The sequence below is a fragment of the Gopherus evgoodei genome, chromosome 1 (assembly GCF_007399415.2).
Source record: "Gopherus evgoodei ecotype Sinaloan lineage chromosome 1, rGopEvg1_v1.p, whole genome shotgun sequence".
In the NCBI taxonomy this organism is placed as follows: domain Eukaryota; kingdom Metazoa; phylum Chordata; order Testudines; family Testudinidae; genus Gopherus; species Gopherus evgoodei.
In genome coordinates this window covers 353,033,401-353,050,095 of record NC_044322.1, presented here as the reverse complement: position 1 = coordinate 353,050,095, position 16,695 = coordinate 353,033,401, and the positions used below count along the sequence as shown (strand labels likewise).

General features: G+C 44.9%; 1 protein-coding gene across 1 annotated transcript in view; it reads left to right on the top strand.

Annotated features, from left to right (window-relative positions):
• Positions 1-16,695, top strand: part of CAMK1D (calcium/calmodulin dependent protein kinase ID) — a 404,516-nt gene that overhangs the window by 361,861 nt on the left and 25,960 nt on the right. The window contains 2 exon segments of the mRNA XM_030568042.1: positions 8,795-8,907; positions 10,711-10,789. Coding sequence (XP_030423902.1) covers positions 8,795-8,907; positions 10,711-10,789 — 192 coding nt within the window.

Sequence of the window (16,695 nt, the reverse complement as noted above, 5' to 3'; positions counted from 1 at the left end):
GTCAATTTCCTGAGCGTTGCACTGTGGGTAGCTATCCCATAGCTATCCCATAGTTCCCGCAGTCTCCCCCGCCCATTGGAGTGCTGGGTTGAGATCCCAGTGTCTGATGGGGCAAAAAACATTGCCGCTGGTGCTTCTGGGTACAGCCTCACCCCTCCCTCCATGAAAGCAGCAGCAGCTAACCGTTTCACACCTTTTTTCCTGGGTGAACTGTGCAGACACCATTCCACGGCAAGCATCGACCCTGCTGAGCTCAAGACAGCAATCATGGACATTTTAAACACCTCGCGCATTCTTGTGCAGTCAATGCTGAACCAGGACCTGCAAAGCCAGGCGAGGAGGTGGCGGCTACGGCAGAGCGGCAATGAGAGTGATGAGGACATGGACACAGAATTCTGTCGAACTGCGGGCCCCTGAACTTTGGAGATCCTGATAGTAATGGGGCAGGTTCTAGCCATTGAACGCCAATTTTGGGCCCAGGAAACAAGCACAGACTGGTGGGACCGCATAGTGTTGCAGGTGTGGGACAATTCCCAGTGGCTGCGAAACTTTCGCATGCATTGAAGGGCACTTCCATGGAACTTTGTGACTTTCTTTCCCCTGCCCTGAAGCGCCAGAATACCAAGATGAGAGCAGCCCTCACAGTTGAGAAGCGAGTGACAATAGCCCTCTGGAAGCTTGCAACGCCAGACAGCTACCGGTCAGTCAGGAATCAATTTGGAGTGGACAAATCTACTGTGGGGGCTGTTGTGATGCAAGTAGCCAAAGCAATAAATAAGCTGCTGCTACAAAAGGTTGTGAGTCTGGGAAATGTGCAGGTCATAGTGGATGGCTTTGCTGCAATGGGATTCCCTAACTGTGGTGGGACGATAGGTGGAATCCATATCCCTATCTTGGCACCGGAGCACCAAGGCACTCACTACATAAACCACAAGGGGTACATTTCCACGGTGCTGCAAGCACTGGTGGATCACAAGGGACGTTTCACCAACATCCACGTGGGATGGCCGGGAAGGGTTCATGACGCTCGCGTCTTCAGGAACACTACTCTGTTTAAATGGCTGCAGCAAGGGAATTACTTCCCAGACCAGAAAATAACAGTTGGGGATGTTGAAATGCCTGCCATTATCCTGGGGGACCCAGCCTACCCCTTGATGCCATGGCTCATGAAGCCATACACAGGCAGCCTGAACAGTAGTCAGGAGCTGTTCAACTACAGGCTGAGCAAGTGCAGAATGGTGGTAGAATGTGCAGTTGGCCGTTTAAAGGCGCGCTGGCGTACATTACTGACTCGCTCAGACCTCAGCCAAACCAATATCCCCATTGTTGTTGCTGCTTGCTGTGTGCTCCACAATCTCTGTGAGAGTAAGGGGGAGACGTTTATGGCGGGGTGGGAAGCTGAGGCAAATCACCTGGTCGCTGATTATGCACAGCCAGACACCAGGATGATTAGAAGAGCACACCAGGAAGCGGTGCGCATCAGAGAAGCTTTGAAAACCAGTTTCATCACTAGCCAGGGTACAGTGTGACTGTTGTGTTTATTTCTCCTTGATGAAACCGCCCCCCTTAATTGACTCATTCCCTGTAAGCCACCCACCCACCTCCTTCAATCACAGCTTGCTTTCTAAGGAAATAAAGTCACTCTCGTTTAAAAATCATGTATTCTTTATTACTTAATTATAAAAAGAGGGCGAGAACTGACAAGGTAGCCCGGGTGGGGTTTGGGAGGAGAATAGTAGGGAAGAAAAAGGCCACCAAAAAAAATTCATAATAATGAGAACCTTTTGGTTGGGCTGTCCACTGGGGTGGAGTGGGCGGGGGCACAGAGCCTACCCCCACGCGTTCTTACTCGTCTGGTGGGTGAGGAGGCTAAGGAACATGGTGAGGGGGGAGGGTGGTTATACAGGGGCTGTAGCAGCACTCTGTGATCCTACTGCCATTTCTGAAGCTCCACCATATGCCAGAGCATGTCAGTTTGATCACGCAGCAGCCCCAGAGTTGCATCCCACCACCGCTGATCTTCCTGCTGCCCCTCTCATCTCGAGCATCTCTCCTCTCATCTCGAGCGTCCCTCCTGTCCTCACGTTTGTCCCTCCTGTCCTCACGTTGGTCCCTCCTGTCCTCACGGTCACTGGCATCTTTCCTGTACTTTGCTACCACGTCCTTCCACTCATTCAGATGAGCTCTTTCATTGCGGGTCACTTCCATGATTTCTGAAAACATTTCTTCTCGTGTCTTTTTTTTCCGCCGCCTTATCTGAGATAGCCTTTGGAACGGAGTAGGGAGGCTTGAAAAATTTGCAGCTGCATGAGGGAGGGAAAAAAGGGAGAGAAGTATTTAAAAAGATACATTTTAGAGAACAATGGTTATACTCTTTCATGGTGAACAACACTATTCACCTTACATAGCACATATGTTTTCACTACAAGGTTGCATTTTGCATCTTAATATTGAGTGCCTGTGGCTTTGGTATTACAGATCACAGACGCAAGTCCGGGCAGCAGAATTCGGCTTGCATGCGGCCATGGTAAACCATTGTCTTTAGTCTTCTGCAGCCTTCATCTATCCAGCGCCCTGCTTTCCCAAATACCAAGCAAAGCCTGTTGAGTGCTGCTTCTTTTCTGTTAACGTGCAGCAGCAGAAAACACCCCGTGGCTGGTATCATGGAAGATCACTGCTAAACACCCCTCTTCCCAGCCACCCCTGCAACGGCGTGGCTGGTAGCAGGAAAGATCCCTGCTAGCCAAACATGGAAAAGCTCAGTGCCAATCGCCCCCCTCCCCTTCCCCCCGCTTGGTTACCTGCAGGGAAGGATTTCTTTTAAGCCACAGGCAAACAGCCCAGTAGGAATGGCCATCTCTGTCCCCTTACTTAAATTTCTGAATTTCAACCAGGTTACCATGAATGATATCACTCTCCTGAGGATAACACAGCGAGATAAAGAACGGATGTTGCTTGAATGCCAGCAATCACCAGGACTATATGCAGCTATGCTTTGTCATGCAATGATACCCGATTACTTGCTACATGCATGGCGTGGTCAAGTGTTCTACCATGGAGGATGGAATAAAGCAGCGCTGCCCAGAAACCTTCTGCAAAGGCTTTTGGAGTACCTCCATGGAGTACCTTCATGGAGATGTCTGGAGATGAAGCGGAAATCCTCCAGGGACATGTTAACAGACTTTTCCAGTAACTGTACTGGCCGCGAATGCATCCCAAGTCTTCAGGACAAATTGATCATTAAAAAACGCTTGCTTTTAAACCTTGTCTTATATTTACAAGGTACACTCACCAGAGGTCCCTTCCATGGCTTCATTGTCTGGGATAGTTGCTTGGGAGGGTAATTCCGTCAGGGTGAGAAAAAGCTCCTGGCTGTTGGGGAGAACGGAGTGCTATGTGCCCTCTACAAGCTTTTCCTCCTCATCTTCCCCATCTGCAGAATCCTCAGCCATGGTTGCGATTACCACCTCCACCTTGGAATCCACGGACGGGGTGGGGTAGTGCTGGCGGACCCCCCTAGAATTGCTTGCAGCTCAGCATAGAAGCGGCATGTTTTCAGCCCTGCCCTGGACTTTCCATTTGCTTCTTTGGTTTTCTGGTAGGCTTGTCTGAGCTCCTTAACTTTCACACGGCACTGTACTGAGTCCCTGGTGTGGCCTCTCTGCATCATGGCCTTGGAAATTTTTTCAAATATTTTTTCATTTCGTCTTTTGGAACGGAGTTCTGTTAGCACAGAATCCTCTCCCCATACAGCGATCAGATCTAGTACCTCCAGTGCAGTCCATGCTGGAGCTCTTTTTCGATTCTCAGGAGACTGCATTGTTACCTGTGCTGATGAGCTCTGCGTGGTCACCTGTGCTGATGAGCTCTCCACGCTGGCCAAGCAGGAAATGAAATTCAAAAGTTTGCAGGACTTTTCCTGTCTACCTGGCCAGTGCATCCGAGTTCAGATGGCTTTCCAGAGCGGTCACAATGGTGCACTGTGGGATAGCTCCCAGAGGCCAATACCGTTGAATTGCAAGCCACACTAACCCTAATCCAACATAGCAATACCGATTTCAGCGCTACTCCCCTCGTCACAGAGGAGTACAGAAATCGGCTTTAAGAGCCCTTTATATTGATATAAAGGGCTTCGTTGTGTGGACGAGTGCAGCGTAAAATCGGTTTAATGCTGCTAAATTCGGTATAAATGCATAGTATAGACCAGGCCTCAGTGCGCCAAGGTGGGTGAGGTAATGTATTTTATTGGATCAACTTCTGTAGGTGAGAGAGACAACAGAAGTTGGTCCAATAAAAGCTATTATCTCACCTACCTTGCCTCTGTAGCCTGCAAAGTGAACAGCACTCTCTCACTCTGGCATTGAAAGGCTACAGAGTAGAGATCACATAGAGAGAGAGGCTAGAATGCTAGTCACTTTCCATTCTATGTTGAAAGCTTTCATTACTGCCCTTTGCTGAAGAGCGAAACTGGGTAGGTTCCGTTGTATCAAGATCTCTACACCTGAAGGTAGCTGCACAGGTAAGATAACCATAATGGTATTATTCAGGATGAATAGCTTCCTCTCTGTGTGCATATAGTGGGGGCATGATCAGTCCCTGTGACTGTGGGCTCTGAACGTTGATATTTGCCATAATAATGTAGGCTACGTTAACATTCTTGAGCAGTCATAGGGAGTTAAGTAACTGTGGTGCTTTATCCCAGTTGTCTGAATTATTTTTATTTTATGTTTTCATTGATCAGGCATGTGGCATGTTATGTCTTGTTTAGATGCATAGATAGACTGTTGTGATCGTCTAGTCTGACCTCCTGCACAACACAAGCCATAGAATTTCACTCAGTGATTCCTGCATCGAGCCAAATAACTTGTGGCTGAGTTAGAACATGTCTTCTAGAAACATTTCCAATCTTGATTTAAATGTAAGAGCTTGGCTGGTGTGAAAACATCTTATTGGCCTTTGATGAGAGCACTTGCCCAAATGGGACACCTGTCAGCAGCAGAGTACGTCGGCTTTAAAAGATAAAAGGCCAGATTTCAACTGCAGTGATACCAGAGTAAATCCAGAGTAACACTACAAATTCCTGTGGAGTTACTCCGGAATTATTCTGTTGTACCTTAGATCAGGATCTGGCCCAGTATATAAAATATATCTATAAAGCAGACTGAATCTTCAGAGTTAACAAAATACTGATAATTTTACTGTGTGTGTTAAATGGGTTCAAATAACTTTAAGGGCAGGAAGCTGGCTCTGTGTTATAAATAACGCTACTATTTTATATTTTACAAATTTTTTTTCTCTCACTCCTGTTGGTGCTACAGAGTAATGTTTCAGCTAAATCCTTAGTCTGTTTACAATGGCTGGCTCTCTTGAATTAAATACTTAATTCAGGTTAATCATCCTGGGGGTTAAGAAAACTGTATGAAAGTATTATACGAGTTCTGTATCAGACAGGTGTGTGAAAGAAGGGGCCTAAAGAGAAGTGTAATCGGGGTGCTTGAATTCTCATCACTTTTTTTATGAACTGCCGCCCTGTCAAGATTTTTCCGTCATGGGATGGGGAGGAGTAAAGCCACCTGTGGTTTTCTCTTTCTCCTTAAGATGTTGGCAGCTTGGGCCAGCAAGTCTGAAGCAAATTCTTTCTGTGGGAAGGGTAGAAGAGTAATGTTGTGATAGTTGCAGTAGTCTTATTTGCTGCCTTTGTTTCCAAAGCGGGAAAATAATGCCTTTTTGCCAGTTGGCCAGACTGACGCTGTTCTCCAGACGATATTAAACAATGTGTGCAGCCATTAGCAGCAGCTGATCTATCACCTTCTTCCCCCCACCTCCTCTCCCTTTACTTCCCACACTGCGTCCTCGCTCCTCCCTTCTACATGCCGCGGCAAGCCAGGAGGGAGGAGAAGCCTGCACACAGAGTCCTTGCTCCTTCCCCCTCCCTCCTGCCTGGGGCAATCAGCTGGCTTGCGGTGTTTAGGGGGCAAGAGGGAGGAGCGAGGACTCAGCGCACAGGCTCCTCTTCCCTCCCCTCCGCCTCCTGCCCAGGGCAATTAGCTGGCTTGCAGCATTGGGGAGACAGGGGAAGGAGCAGGAGCCTGTGCGCCGAGTCCTTGCTCCTTCCCCCTCCCTCCTGCCCCTGTAACACCGCAAGCCAGCTGATTGCCGCAGGCAGGGTGGGAGGAGGGGGAAGGTGCTGATCCGTGGGGTCTGCCGGTGGGCAGGAGGTGCTGTGAGGAGCGGGGTGCGTAGGGACGCTGCCAGCTATGGAGAAAGCAGGCAGCCAAACAACGTAAGAGTGGAGCAATGAACAGCTTTTAATGAGCATGTTCCCTAACTGATCAGCAACGTAACAACGAAACAACGTTAACCAGGACGACTTAAAGTGAGGAGTTACTGTATATATAATGCTTTGGTGGTCAGTATCCTGATCGATGGGACTGAAACATGGCCCCCACTGTCGAGATTAAAAAGATTCATTCAGTACCATTCAGATTAAGCATCTTTGAATGATCTAAAACATTGAATGGTAGAAATTCAAGCCAAATGAAGGTACCTGTCTTCCAGTTAAGAAGGTCCTGTGCTCTCAAACAGTTACCCAGTGCTCTCTAAGATGGTATGGTCTTTTGTTCCAAATGCCCACCAACTTCTCTGCTATAATCATCTTCGACCTTGACCCAGTGAATGCAGGATGGAAAAGATCTCCTCAAACACAGTGGCCAGACAGCATCAATAAACACCTGTCCCTCATAGGTGTAACATGCCAGATTTGACACAGGACAGAACATTATGGAAGCACATGGCCCCTTCACTGCTCAAGTGACAGCATGAGAACTAACCTAAACCGAAAGATAAGTGATGAAGATTGTTGCAACTCAATGCAGACACAGTACTTGGAACGGAGCAGATAGAAAGGTCCTGAGTTACCATGAGCAAAAGCACAATTCGCTTAAATGCTGGATCAGTCTCTAAAGTACATTTGTCATTTTACAGTTGTGGTGTTCAGACCTGTATGTAAAACAAGACAGCTGGGGAAAATCTTTGAACGTTTTAATTAAAATGCGACTGCTCATCTGGTCTAACTACACAGACAATGTTTTATGTATGCTAACATTCTAGTTATCTTAGTGCTAAGCTTCCAGAATGCCTAGCTATAAATACATAGGGCCAGGAGATTTGCCTAAGTAAAGATAAAACAAGGATTCTGGGATTGGATCTTTTTTGGTTATGTGGATGCAAAAGATCAAGCATTAAATTATTTGTACTTCTTTGTCAAATATACCGTGTTAGCATCTAGATACCATGAGGGCTGGAGCTAGATAAATATGCTAGATACATAGGGGGAGAGGTGATATAACACCTACAAGAAATTAGCCAACTAATAATGGATAGGTTGAGACGTAGTTGGGTAGAGCTAGAAGGTATTTATTTAATTTTATATATATATATATATATATATATATATATATATATATATATATATATATATATATATATATATATATATATATATATATATATATTTTGAGTGTATTCACCCCCCCTTGTCCTTTATCAATGTTTCTTTCCCCCTTAAATTGTAAGCTCTTTGGGGCAGGGACTATGTGAGTAAACAGTGCTTACTGCATTGTGGGTACTACTCACGTCCAAATAATAATGATTAATAAGTACAGCTTTTCTTTAGCAGTGTTCAGGAGTTTTATTTTCTGTGGGACATTAAGAGTAAGATGGAATGGATGGGCAAGGAACTTTCCCCTCATAGCTAGTGCCTCTGGCACAAAAGGGAGGGTGTAGATGTATCTACACTAGCAGTCCTCTAGTTAGCTTGCTAAAAGTACCAGTGAGGACACCGTGGCACAGGCTTCAGCATGGGCTGCCCACACAAGTACAAGCCCAGTAGGGCCAGGCAGTCCCATGCGGCTGGCGCTGAAGCCTGCGCCTCCACAGCCTCACTGCTGTTTTCAGTGAGCTAACTAGAGGACAGCTAGTCCGGGTGTGTCTACACAAGCTGCCACTCACGCCCCTGGCTGTAATGCAGATGTACCAGACAGTGCTCAGGGCTAGTCCTGATGCTGCGCCTACCTTGCCCCAGCCAGCAGAGCTTGTTACAGGAGCCATGCTTCCTTTGTGCACTCCAGAGTTACAAGGGTAGGGGATGCCTGCCTCTGCACTCTCACCACATTGGAGCTGCATGGGCCCATAACCACTGGAAGGAAGTCGATTTAAATTGCACGTGGACCGTTTTGGGGGCCAGAGACTTCAGAAGGGCTAAAGAAGGTCATGGAGAAAGGTCCCAGTGGTGATAGAGGCTGTGCCGGGGATTCTGATCTCTCTCTGCAACACAGAGCAGCACTCCATGAAAACTTCCTCTACTCCCTTATAGGGGCAGAAATGGCTGAGGAGCTCATGGCTGTTGTGTCTGATCCTATGGGTCCATTGGCCAAATGCCCCCTGAAAAGGGAGCCGGAGGTGGGGGGCACAGATGCCTCTGCAACTCTGAGGCTGTAGTAGCTACTGTGCTGGGGTTTCCGTGGAGAATTCCTGCATAAAGCCCGTCTTCATCTGTGCTTTGCAGAAGGGTCAGGATTGAGCCTTCAGCAACCAGGACTCTGTAGCTGCAACAAGGCACTTGCTCCTGACCAAAGAGAGCATCTGTTAGAGAAGCACGTGACTCTTTTGGGAAGCTTGAATGGTGCCATGTATTTCAGTCATAATTCACAATTATGAATTCCTCCTCATTTGTTACCTTCTCCCGGAAAGTGATTAAAGTGCTTCACATCCCCTGATCTGTTTTGTTTATTAGGCTCTGTGGATATCCTCCATTTTATGATGAAAATGACTCCAAACTCTTTGAGCAGATTCTTAAGGCGGAATATGAATTTGACTCTCCATATTGGGATGACATCTCAGACTCTGGTAAGGAGCTCATTTAATTCCAATAGCCATGTCTTGCACTTTCCTTCATATTACTGATGACTACCATGCATACTTTCCAAGAATGAAATTTGGATCTCCATAGTATGCCTAACTCCTGTTAATTTGAGGTCAGAGGGAGCTATATGTTCAACTGAGGGCAAGATTTTAACCCAAATACTTTTTAAGCATCATGGGAAATTATTTCCATAACAGCCTCAAATTAAGTCCTGACTCCTCCTAGTGTCAGGCATAAAGCACCCAAACTTGACTTGTAGAGAAGACCAAGAAATGAGAATTGGTATTCAGCCCCAAGAAAACAACATACTTTCATTTTTCCAGCACATCTGAATAAAATGCACATTTTCATCTGTCTCCAATAATAGAAAAGAAAATAATTCAGCTTTTTTTCTTGAATGTGTATTGCCGGCCTGATTGATGAATCTGTGCGATGTAAACAGGAAAGAAGCAAACCCAGGAAATCAATGGCTTCCAAATGAAAATGGCTAAAACAACAAGGAAAGAAAAATCCCATCAATCCCCTGGGAAGGGAGGGCATGCAGTCTAGTAGTTATAGCACAAGGCTGGGAATCAGAAGTTCTGGATTCCATTCATGAATCTGCCAGACTTGCTGTTTAACCCAGGCATGTTATTGAGGTATGTGTACACTGGAGTTTGAGGTATAATTTCCAGTTTGGACAGATGTACATGTACTATTCCTGATCAAATTAGCATGCTAAAAATATCAGTGTATCCGGAATAGCACAGGTGGCAGGATGGGATAGTCACCCGATTATGTACTGGAGTCCCAGGCTGGATTGTGCTTTGGGCAGCTAACAACTTCCTAGTGCTACACAATTTCATATTGTGTACATCTGGTGCCCAGATACCACAGTGATGGTAGAAATCCATCCAGAGGAAGATTTAGGGAATTTAGGAGCACTAAGCTGAAAGTCAGTGGGACTTTTCCTGAGAAATCCCCAGAGTGCTTTTGGGAATCTCCCCCAAATAGATCAGATTAACACCAGGAGCCTAAATCAAGCCACTTCATTCCAAGTTTGGCGTCTCAGACAAGCAGTTAGGTCACATTTTTCAGGCTGCCCCAGACACCTTTGATGTCCTCCCTTCAATGGTCTTCTCTCCATTTAAAAGTCTCCTGAACACACACTGCTTCAAGCCCAAGTGAGTTGATCACATTCACCACCTATCTTTCTTATATTTGATATTTAAAAAAAAGCAGCGAAAACATTAACAGAACCACCCAGATGTGACTTGACTGAAATGAGTAATCACAGGCTTTGTAACCCTCCTCCTTCTTCTTCTCCCCATACCCTCCCTACTTTTTGTCACCCTCCCTCATGGTTCACATTTAAAATGTAACGCACAAATCCTTTGGGGCTAGTGACTGTGTCTTCTGTGAAGCTGGTAGCTTACTTCTGGGAAGGCCTATTAAATAATGATTAAATGGTTAAAATAGGAATGTGGACACTTTTAAATATCTGTCTGACCTCTCTAATACAGAGTTGGAATGCTCAGTTTGTGAGCTCAAACTTGGTAATTGACTCCTGTGTCTTTATTATTATCATTATTATTATTATTATTATTAATCTTGCCTATTGGGCTAGTCTTATGAAAGGCAGACTTCATTTTGATGAGGGTCCTGTATGAGTGGGTGGGGGAAGGGGAAGAAAGTCATTGTGTCATACATCAGCATTATTAAGACGAACCTTTAAATACCACTGTGTGTCCTTGCTTCTCCAGGTGTCAGCCCAGTTGCTTTTGCTTATTTTATTTTGTTTTTTACAGCTAAAGATTTTATTCGGAACTTGATGGAGAAAGACCCTAACAAAAGATATACCTGTGAGCAAGCAGCCCGGCACCCATGGTAAGCAACTAAACACATGACTTCTGTTGTAATGACCTCAAGAAATGAGACTTTTCTTTAATTTGTGTGTACAAGAGGGAATGTTTGCTCCACTGTGCCATATACTAGTCTTTGCTGAGTAACTTATTTCTGCAGCCCCTGTCTTTGGCCCCTCGTTCTCCCTGCTTGTTCCATTGTATCTGAAAATAGGCCCTGAACCTGCAAAAACTTTAAGCTTGCCAGCAGTCCCATTGAAATCCTTGAATAATTAGTTAATTGCTGCTCTCAGTTACTTATACTGCTACGGTGGGGTTGCATTCAGCATGAATCAATGCAGAATTTGGCCATTTTGCTAAAACTCAGATTGAAGTCAATGGGATGTGATTAAAGTTAGTCATCTGCTTACTTATATGGCCCTCATCCAAGTAGAGTCTGAGCACCTAACAACGACTGAAAGACTTTACCTCACAACACCCTGGTGAGACAGGGAGATATCATCCACAATTCATAGGTACAGCGTAGACTCATGATATGTCTACACTGCTTAAAAAAAAGGTATGTTCTTAACTGGAGTTAGCTAATCCATGTTTGCAAATTCAGGTTAAAATAGCAGTACAGACACAATTTGGCTAGCAGCTGAAGCTCAGTCCAAGACTCCCCCTCAAGTGACTATGTCTTCACCACTATTTTAACCGAAGATAAGATCGCTATTTTTGGCAGTGCAGACATACATACTCAAGATCATGCAAAAAGTCTGTAGCAGAATCAGGACTTGAATCCACATCTCCTGAGTATCAGGCTAGTGCCCTATCCATTAGGACAGTAGTTGTCAAGAGAGGGGGTACGTGAGCTCTCGTCAGGGCATACATGAGAAAAATCCCGTAGTGGCAGACAACGCACTTTATTTCATCAGACTTGGCAATCTAATCATAGATATATTATGACTCTATCTCAGATAGGGGTATGTGGTAGACTACGTTGTTTCGAAAGAGGTACGCTGCCTGTAAACCACTGCACTAGGCCGTCATTGTAAGCACTCAGGGGGTCAGGGTTTTCAATATAACTCCTTTAGGGAAGGCAAGTTTGTGCTGAGAGAAGCTGCTTTTGGGGATTGTACAATAATGACAATAATTGCAATGGAAAAGATACTGGAATCAATGACAGTAGAAATCCTTTTCCACTCAGGAACATCACAGCTAATGAAAATATCATTTCATTCATAAGGTTGGATGGTACACTGACCAGTGTGTTTCCTCAGCACCTGAAGTTCATCCTGCGTGTACCCTTAGCCATTTATAAAGTTGCTGATCTTGAACAATAATAAGTTCAGTAGCTTGATTTACTGCAGTACTTGTCCTGTGGGGCAATTGGAGCACAATGGGCCAAGTTCTGCACTCAGTTACATTGGACAACTCCCCTGCAGCAGTGTACTTGAATGCAGAATGCAGCCAAGTTACAGCAGTGGCATAAAATGAACATGCAGAGATGTTAACATAACAGTCACTTGCTTCGTGTATCTGGAACATGGAAATTCAAAAAATAAGCTCTGATCTCTTGAGGAGCAGTGAACTTTGTTGTTCAGAACTGCTCTCTCTGCAGACTTGATCATGGGTCTGTAGCATACTTGTCTAGGTACCTGGATTTGATGTGTAATATCCTTGTAGCACAGTTTGCAAATTATGTAGCTTGGGTGCACGCCACGTTATCCATTTAAAAAGCATGTTAAGTTTCAATAAGGCTTAAAAGTGGTAGCATGGAACAGATTCCTAGATTAGGATTTAGAGTGTTTGGTACCTTCACTGAAGTTCATTGGTGTGTCTGCATTTTGTTGTTACTTTAAATTCTGGGACAGAAGAAAAGGTAGATTGTCTTCAAGTCTTTTACAGCAGAACACTGGAGCTGTAGCGGACTATGACTACTTCCTGATTGTCTGGACACAACGAGCCTTGCAATACCCTGTGTTTATAAACTTGTGACTGATGCCGCTTTCATTCACGTTTAGGAAAATTATCCCCCACTACCTAGCAGTAGATTGTGTAATGGAATGGGATGGAACCTGATGTTCATAAATCAGTGCAATTCAAAAACATGCTTCTTGCTATGCTGGTTTTCTTGCTCATTACAATGTCCAAAAATTAGGGTCATGGTTTGCTCCTCTAGTTAACTAGTGATTTGTGATGCAGGTCAATGAATTGTGAATGTATAGAAAGCAAGTGATAGTCCTGGAAACCTTGGTATAATGGTACAGAGTTATCCTAACTAGAGTACCACATCAGGCAATGACTGCAGGGTCTCACAATAGCTATAATTACAACTAGATTGAGACTCAGTCTTTTCAATCAAAGGGGCAAAAACAAGTGGAGAAAAGAGCAATATATCTCTTTTTGAATAATAAAAAATAAAACCTGAGACATTGAGGATGTCACACAAATAATCTGGGAAATTGAGATTATTTGTCTACATCCTCCCACCTACCCACTACCATAAATACATTGCATATGTAAAATATTAGCAAGATCAATGGCCGGCATCAATATGAACGAGAAATGTGAAGAAGTTAAAACATAAATCATTGCAATTCTCCTCTGTCCCATCAATAACAGTACCTATCGTCTTGGTAACCTATTGTCTTGGTAACAAAAAGGAAATTTGGGAAATTGTTTGTAATTTTTGAGAAGGAAAAAAAGTGTTTTCAAATTATATAATTCTGAGCCTTAAGAAATTAAACAATTGATAGAAGTGGATATTCCAAATACAGAGTAAAGAACCAGAAATGCAACTCCCAGCAGAGAATTGGGTGACCTTTTATGTTTCTGAAGGACAAATTTTCCAAAATGTTGTTATCCAAGATACACAAAATGTACAAATCTAAGGCTTGGCCTGGTAACATTGCTGTTGGTTGCTGGACTAAAATAAAGAAACATGGCAAGACCAACACACAGCTGCTAAGTCCTACCAATGGAGCAGGAAGATAAAATGTGTTGTGGGTTTTTTTGTTTTTGTTTTGTTTTGCAAGTCATTGCCAGAAGCCAGTAGAAAATCATGGACTGCTCCATACATTTTGCTGTTTTCCACAGAATCCAACCTTCTGTCTAAAATCAACTTAAAAAAAAGTTTTTCAGTCATTTCTGTTGCAGAGATACAGTTCTGCAAGTGTAAAGCATTGCCGAATTCAAGTGTGACGCGTTGCCCCCCTTCAAGGTGCCACCTGATGTGCTGAGATACCACTGAGCCCACTTGTTCTGCCAGCATGGGCTTCCTTTTAACCTGTCTTGCTGAGCCAAGCTCTGAAGCCTCCTCTACCACGCACACCGGCAGGGCCACACCCAGCTGCAGAAAGACACAGACACTGAGATCAGCTCTGGGAAGATTCAGCTTAGGGGACTTGCCCCAACACTCAGGTGTCCTCCTGCCTTAGAGTGCAGACCCAAATGTATATTGTCTTGCGCTATATAGAAGAATCTGCACAGCTCAAGCTCATAAAAATTCGCCCTCTTCCCCAATGTGAAGAGAGGTATTCACACCACTTTGCTCCCCCCGTTAGAAATTGCACAAACTGGGTTTAATAATAAACAAAACAAATTTATTAACTATAAAAGGCAAATTTTAAGTGATTGTAAGGGATAGCAAATAGAACAAAGCAGATTGCTAAGCAAATAAAACAAAGCATGAAAACGAAGCTTGATTCACTAAAGAAATTGGCTTCAAATAGTAATTTCTCACCCTAAAAATTGTTTCAGGCAAATATTGCTCACAGGCTAGACAACCTTCCATCCTGGGCTCAACTCTTCTCCCCTCAATTCAGTTTTTCTTTTCAGGTGTTTCCTAGTGTCTCTTTGGGTGGGGAGGCAGAGGAGACCTTTATGATGTCACTCCCCTGCCTTATGTAGCTTTTGTGTATGGCAGGAACCGGGGCGGCTCCAGGCTCCAGCACGCCAAGTGCGTGCTTCGGGCGGCAAGTCACTGGGGGCGCTCTGCCGGTCGCTACGAGGGCGGCAGATGGGCTGCCTTCGGTGGCTTGCCTGCAGAGGGTCTGCTGGTCCCACGGCTTTGGCGGACCTCCTGCAGGCACCTGCGGGAGGTCCACTGAAGCCGCGGGACCAGTGGACCTTCTGCATGCAAGCCGCCGAAGGCAGCCTGCCTGCCATGCTTGGGGTGGCAAAATGCCTAGAGCCGCCCCTGGCGGGAACCCTTTGTCTTCCAGTGGAAAAACACTGGCATTCCAAGAAGGTGTGGTTCAGTACCAGGTCACTCAGACACAGGTCTCTGCAGGGTCATAGCAGCCATTACTCACAGGCTGTCTGGAGTGTCTACGGGAAGACTGAGCTCTGTCACAATCCATTGTCTTTGCTGATGGGCCATCAGCCCTGTCTGGCTTTTTCATTGTTGTACCTGAAGGGCTAGTTGTGGGTGTACCTGTTTGCTTAATCCGGGAAACAATAGGGTTTTTACTGGTCCCTCTGTCATTCTAACCATTGTCTCCATTTGCACTAGGCTGCTTTACCATCAGTTTGAAGGAGGGGAGCTTGGGCCTCTTGATTTCACTAGTCATTTGGCAGTCGGGTGGTTCGTCGTAGTGACAAGGCCTTTGTGGATTCAGCTATTGCCTTTCCAGGGCCAGTAAGGCTCAGCAAATGGAAAGCTGAGTCTATTCTTGAGGTCTTGTCTCCCACTGTGCCACACAGTGTGGCAGCACTTTGAAATATGGCACAGGTATTTAGCTTTCAGAGATAGACACTACTGTGGCTATATTAGGGGTCTGCCAGCGCCACCCTTCCATGCATACCCTTAGTTTTAACACACACACATACTCATTTGCAAATCTCACCTTTCAAACAGACTACATCATGCTAGGGGCTGTGACGTAAATGAACGATGTGCACAGTTCCAGAGATTTTGGATGAAGAGCTCACCAGAACATGCCATATTTTCCTGCAGACTTCACAGAGTCTTGCGAGTCATACTCTGCTGCAGAACTCTGACTCTTACAAGCACACCCTTGTAACTTAATGGAGCTCTGATGAGAGTAAAAACTATTTGCATGTTTGCAAGACTGAGCCTGTAGAAGATGAAAATGTATTTGAAGCTAAGAGAAAGAGTCACATTCCAATGGATTTTTAAGCTCTTTGGGATAGGAGGACACAAAGTGAAATCCTGGCTCCACTGAGGTCCGTGGGAGTTGCTGCTGACTTCAGAGGGGACAGGATTTGACCCATAGTCTTAACAGCTGGATATAAAACATCTAGTTGGCACTATACAAATAATAAATAGTAGAAGAGATGAGATAGCTCCACATTGTCACAAGGTCACTTGGCCCTTTAAGGGCAAAGGTCAACACCCCAACTGCAATAATCTACTGCATCCCAGCTGAGGCTGTGGAGTTAGGGATCAGGTGATAGCCTGAAGAGCACCTTAAAAAGACCAGCAAGAGCTCAGCTGAGCTGCAGAATTGCAGGAAAGAGATAGGTTCTTGTAGTAGTTGCTGGGTCAGAGCAAAGATGTGGCAGGGCTAAGAGAGGTGGAGGAAAAGCCTCTGGGAAATGTAGCCCATGTTGGTAGAGGAATTCTTTTATTTTGGTATTATGCCTAAATTGTCTGTTTAACTAATAACATGTGCCCTGAGTGAAGGCCTGGAACATTGTGGCATTGACCTTCCTGAGAGAGTCCATTATCTTGTGCATGCAGTGACATTTTCTTGCTTCCTCCTCCGTTTTATGTGTTTTTACTGTGACGCCAGGTCTTTGGGGTCCGCCACAAGCAATGAGGTAAAAATTCATCAAATAAAAGAAACTGTTTCACAAAACATATCAGAGTTTGACTGTGGACAAAAACGTTTAACTATGCAAGAGAAAACTACCTGGCTTAATTATTCCAGAGACAAGGTAACTGAGGTAATATCTTTTACTGGACTAACTTCTGTTGTTGAG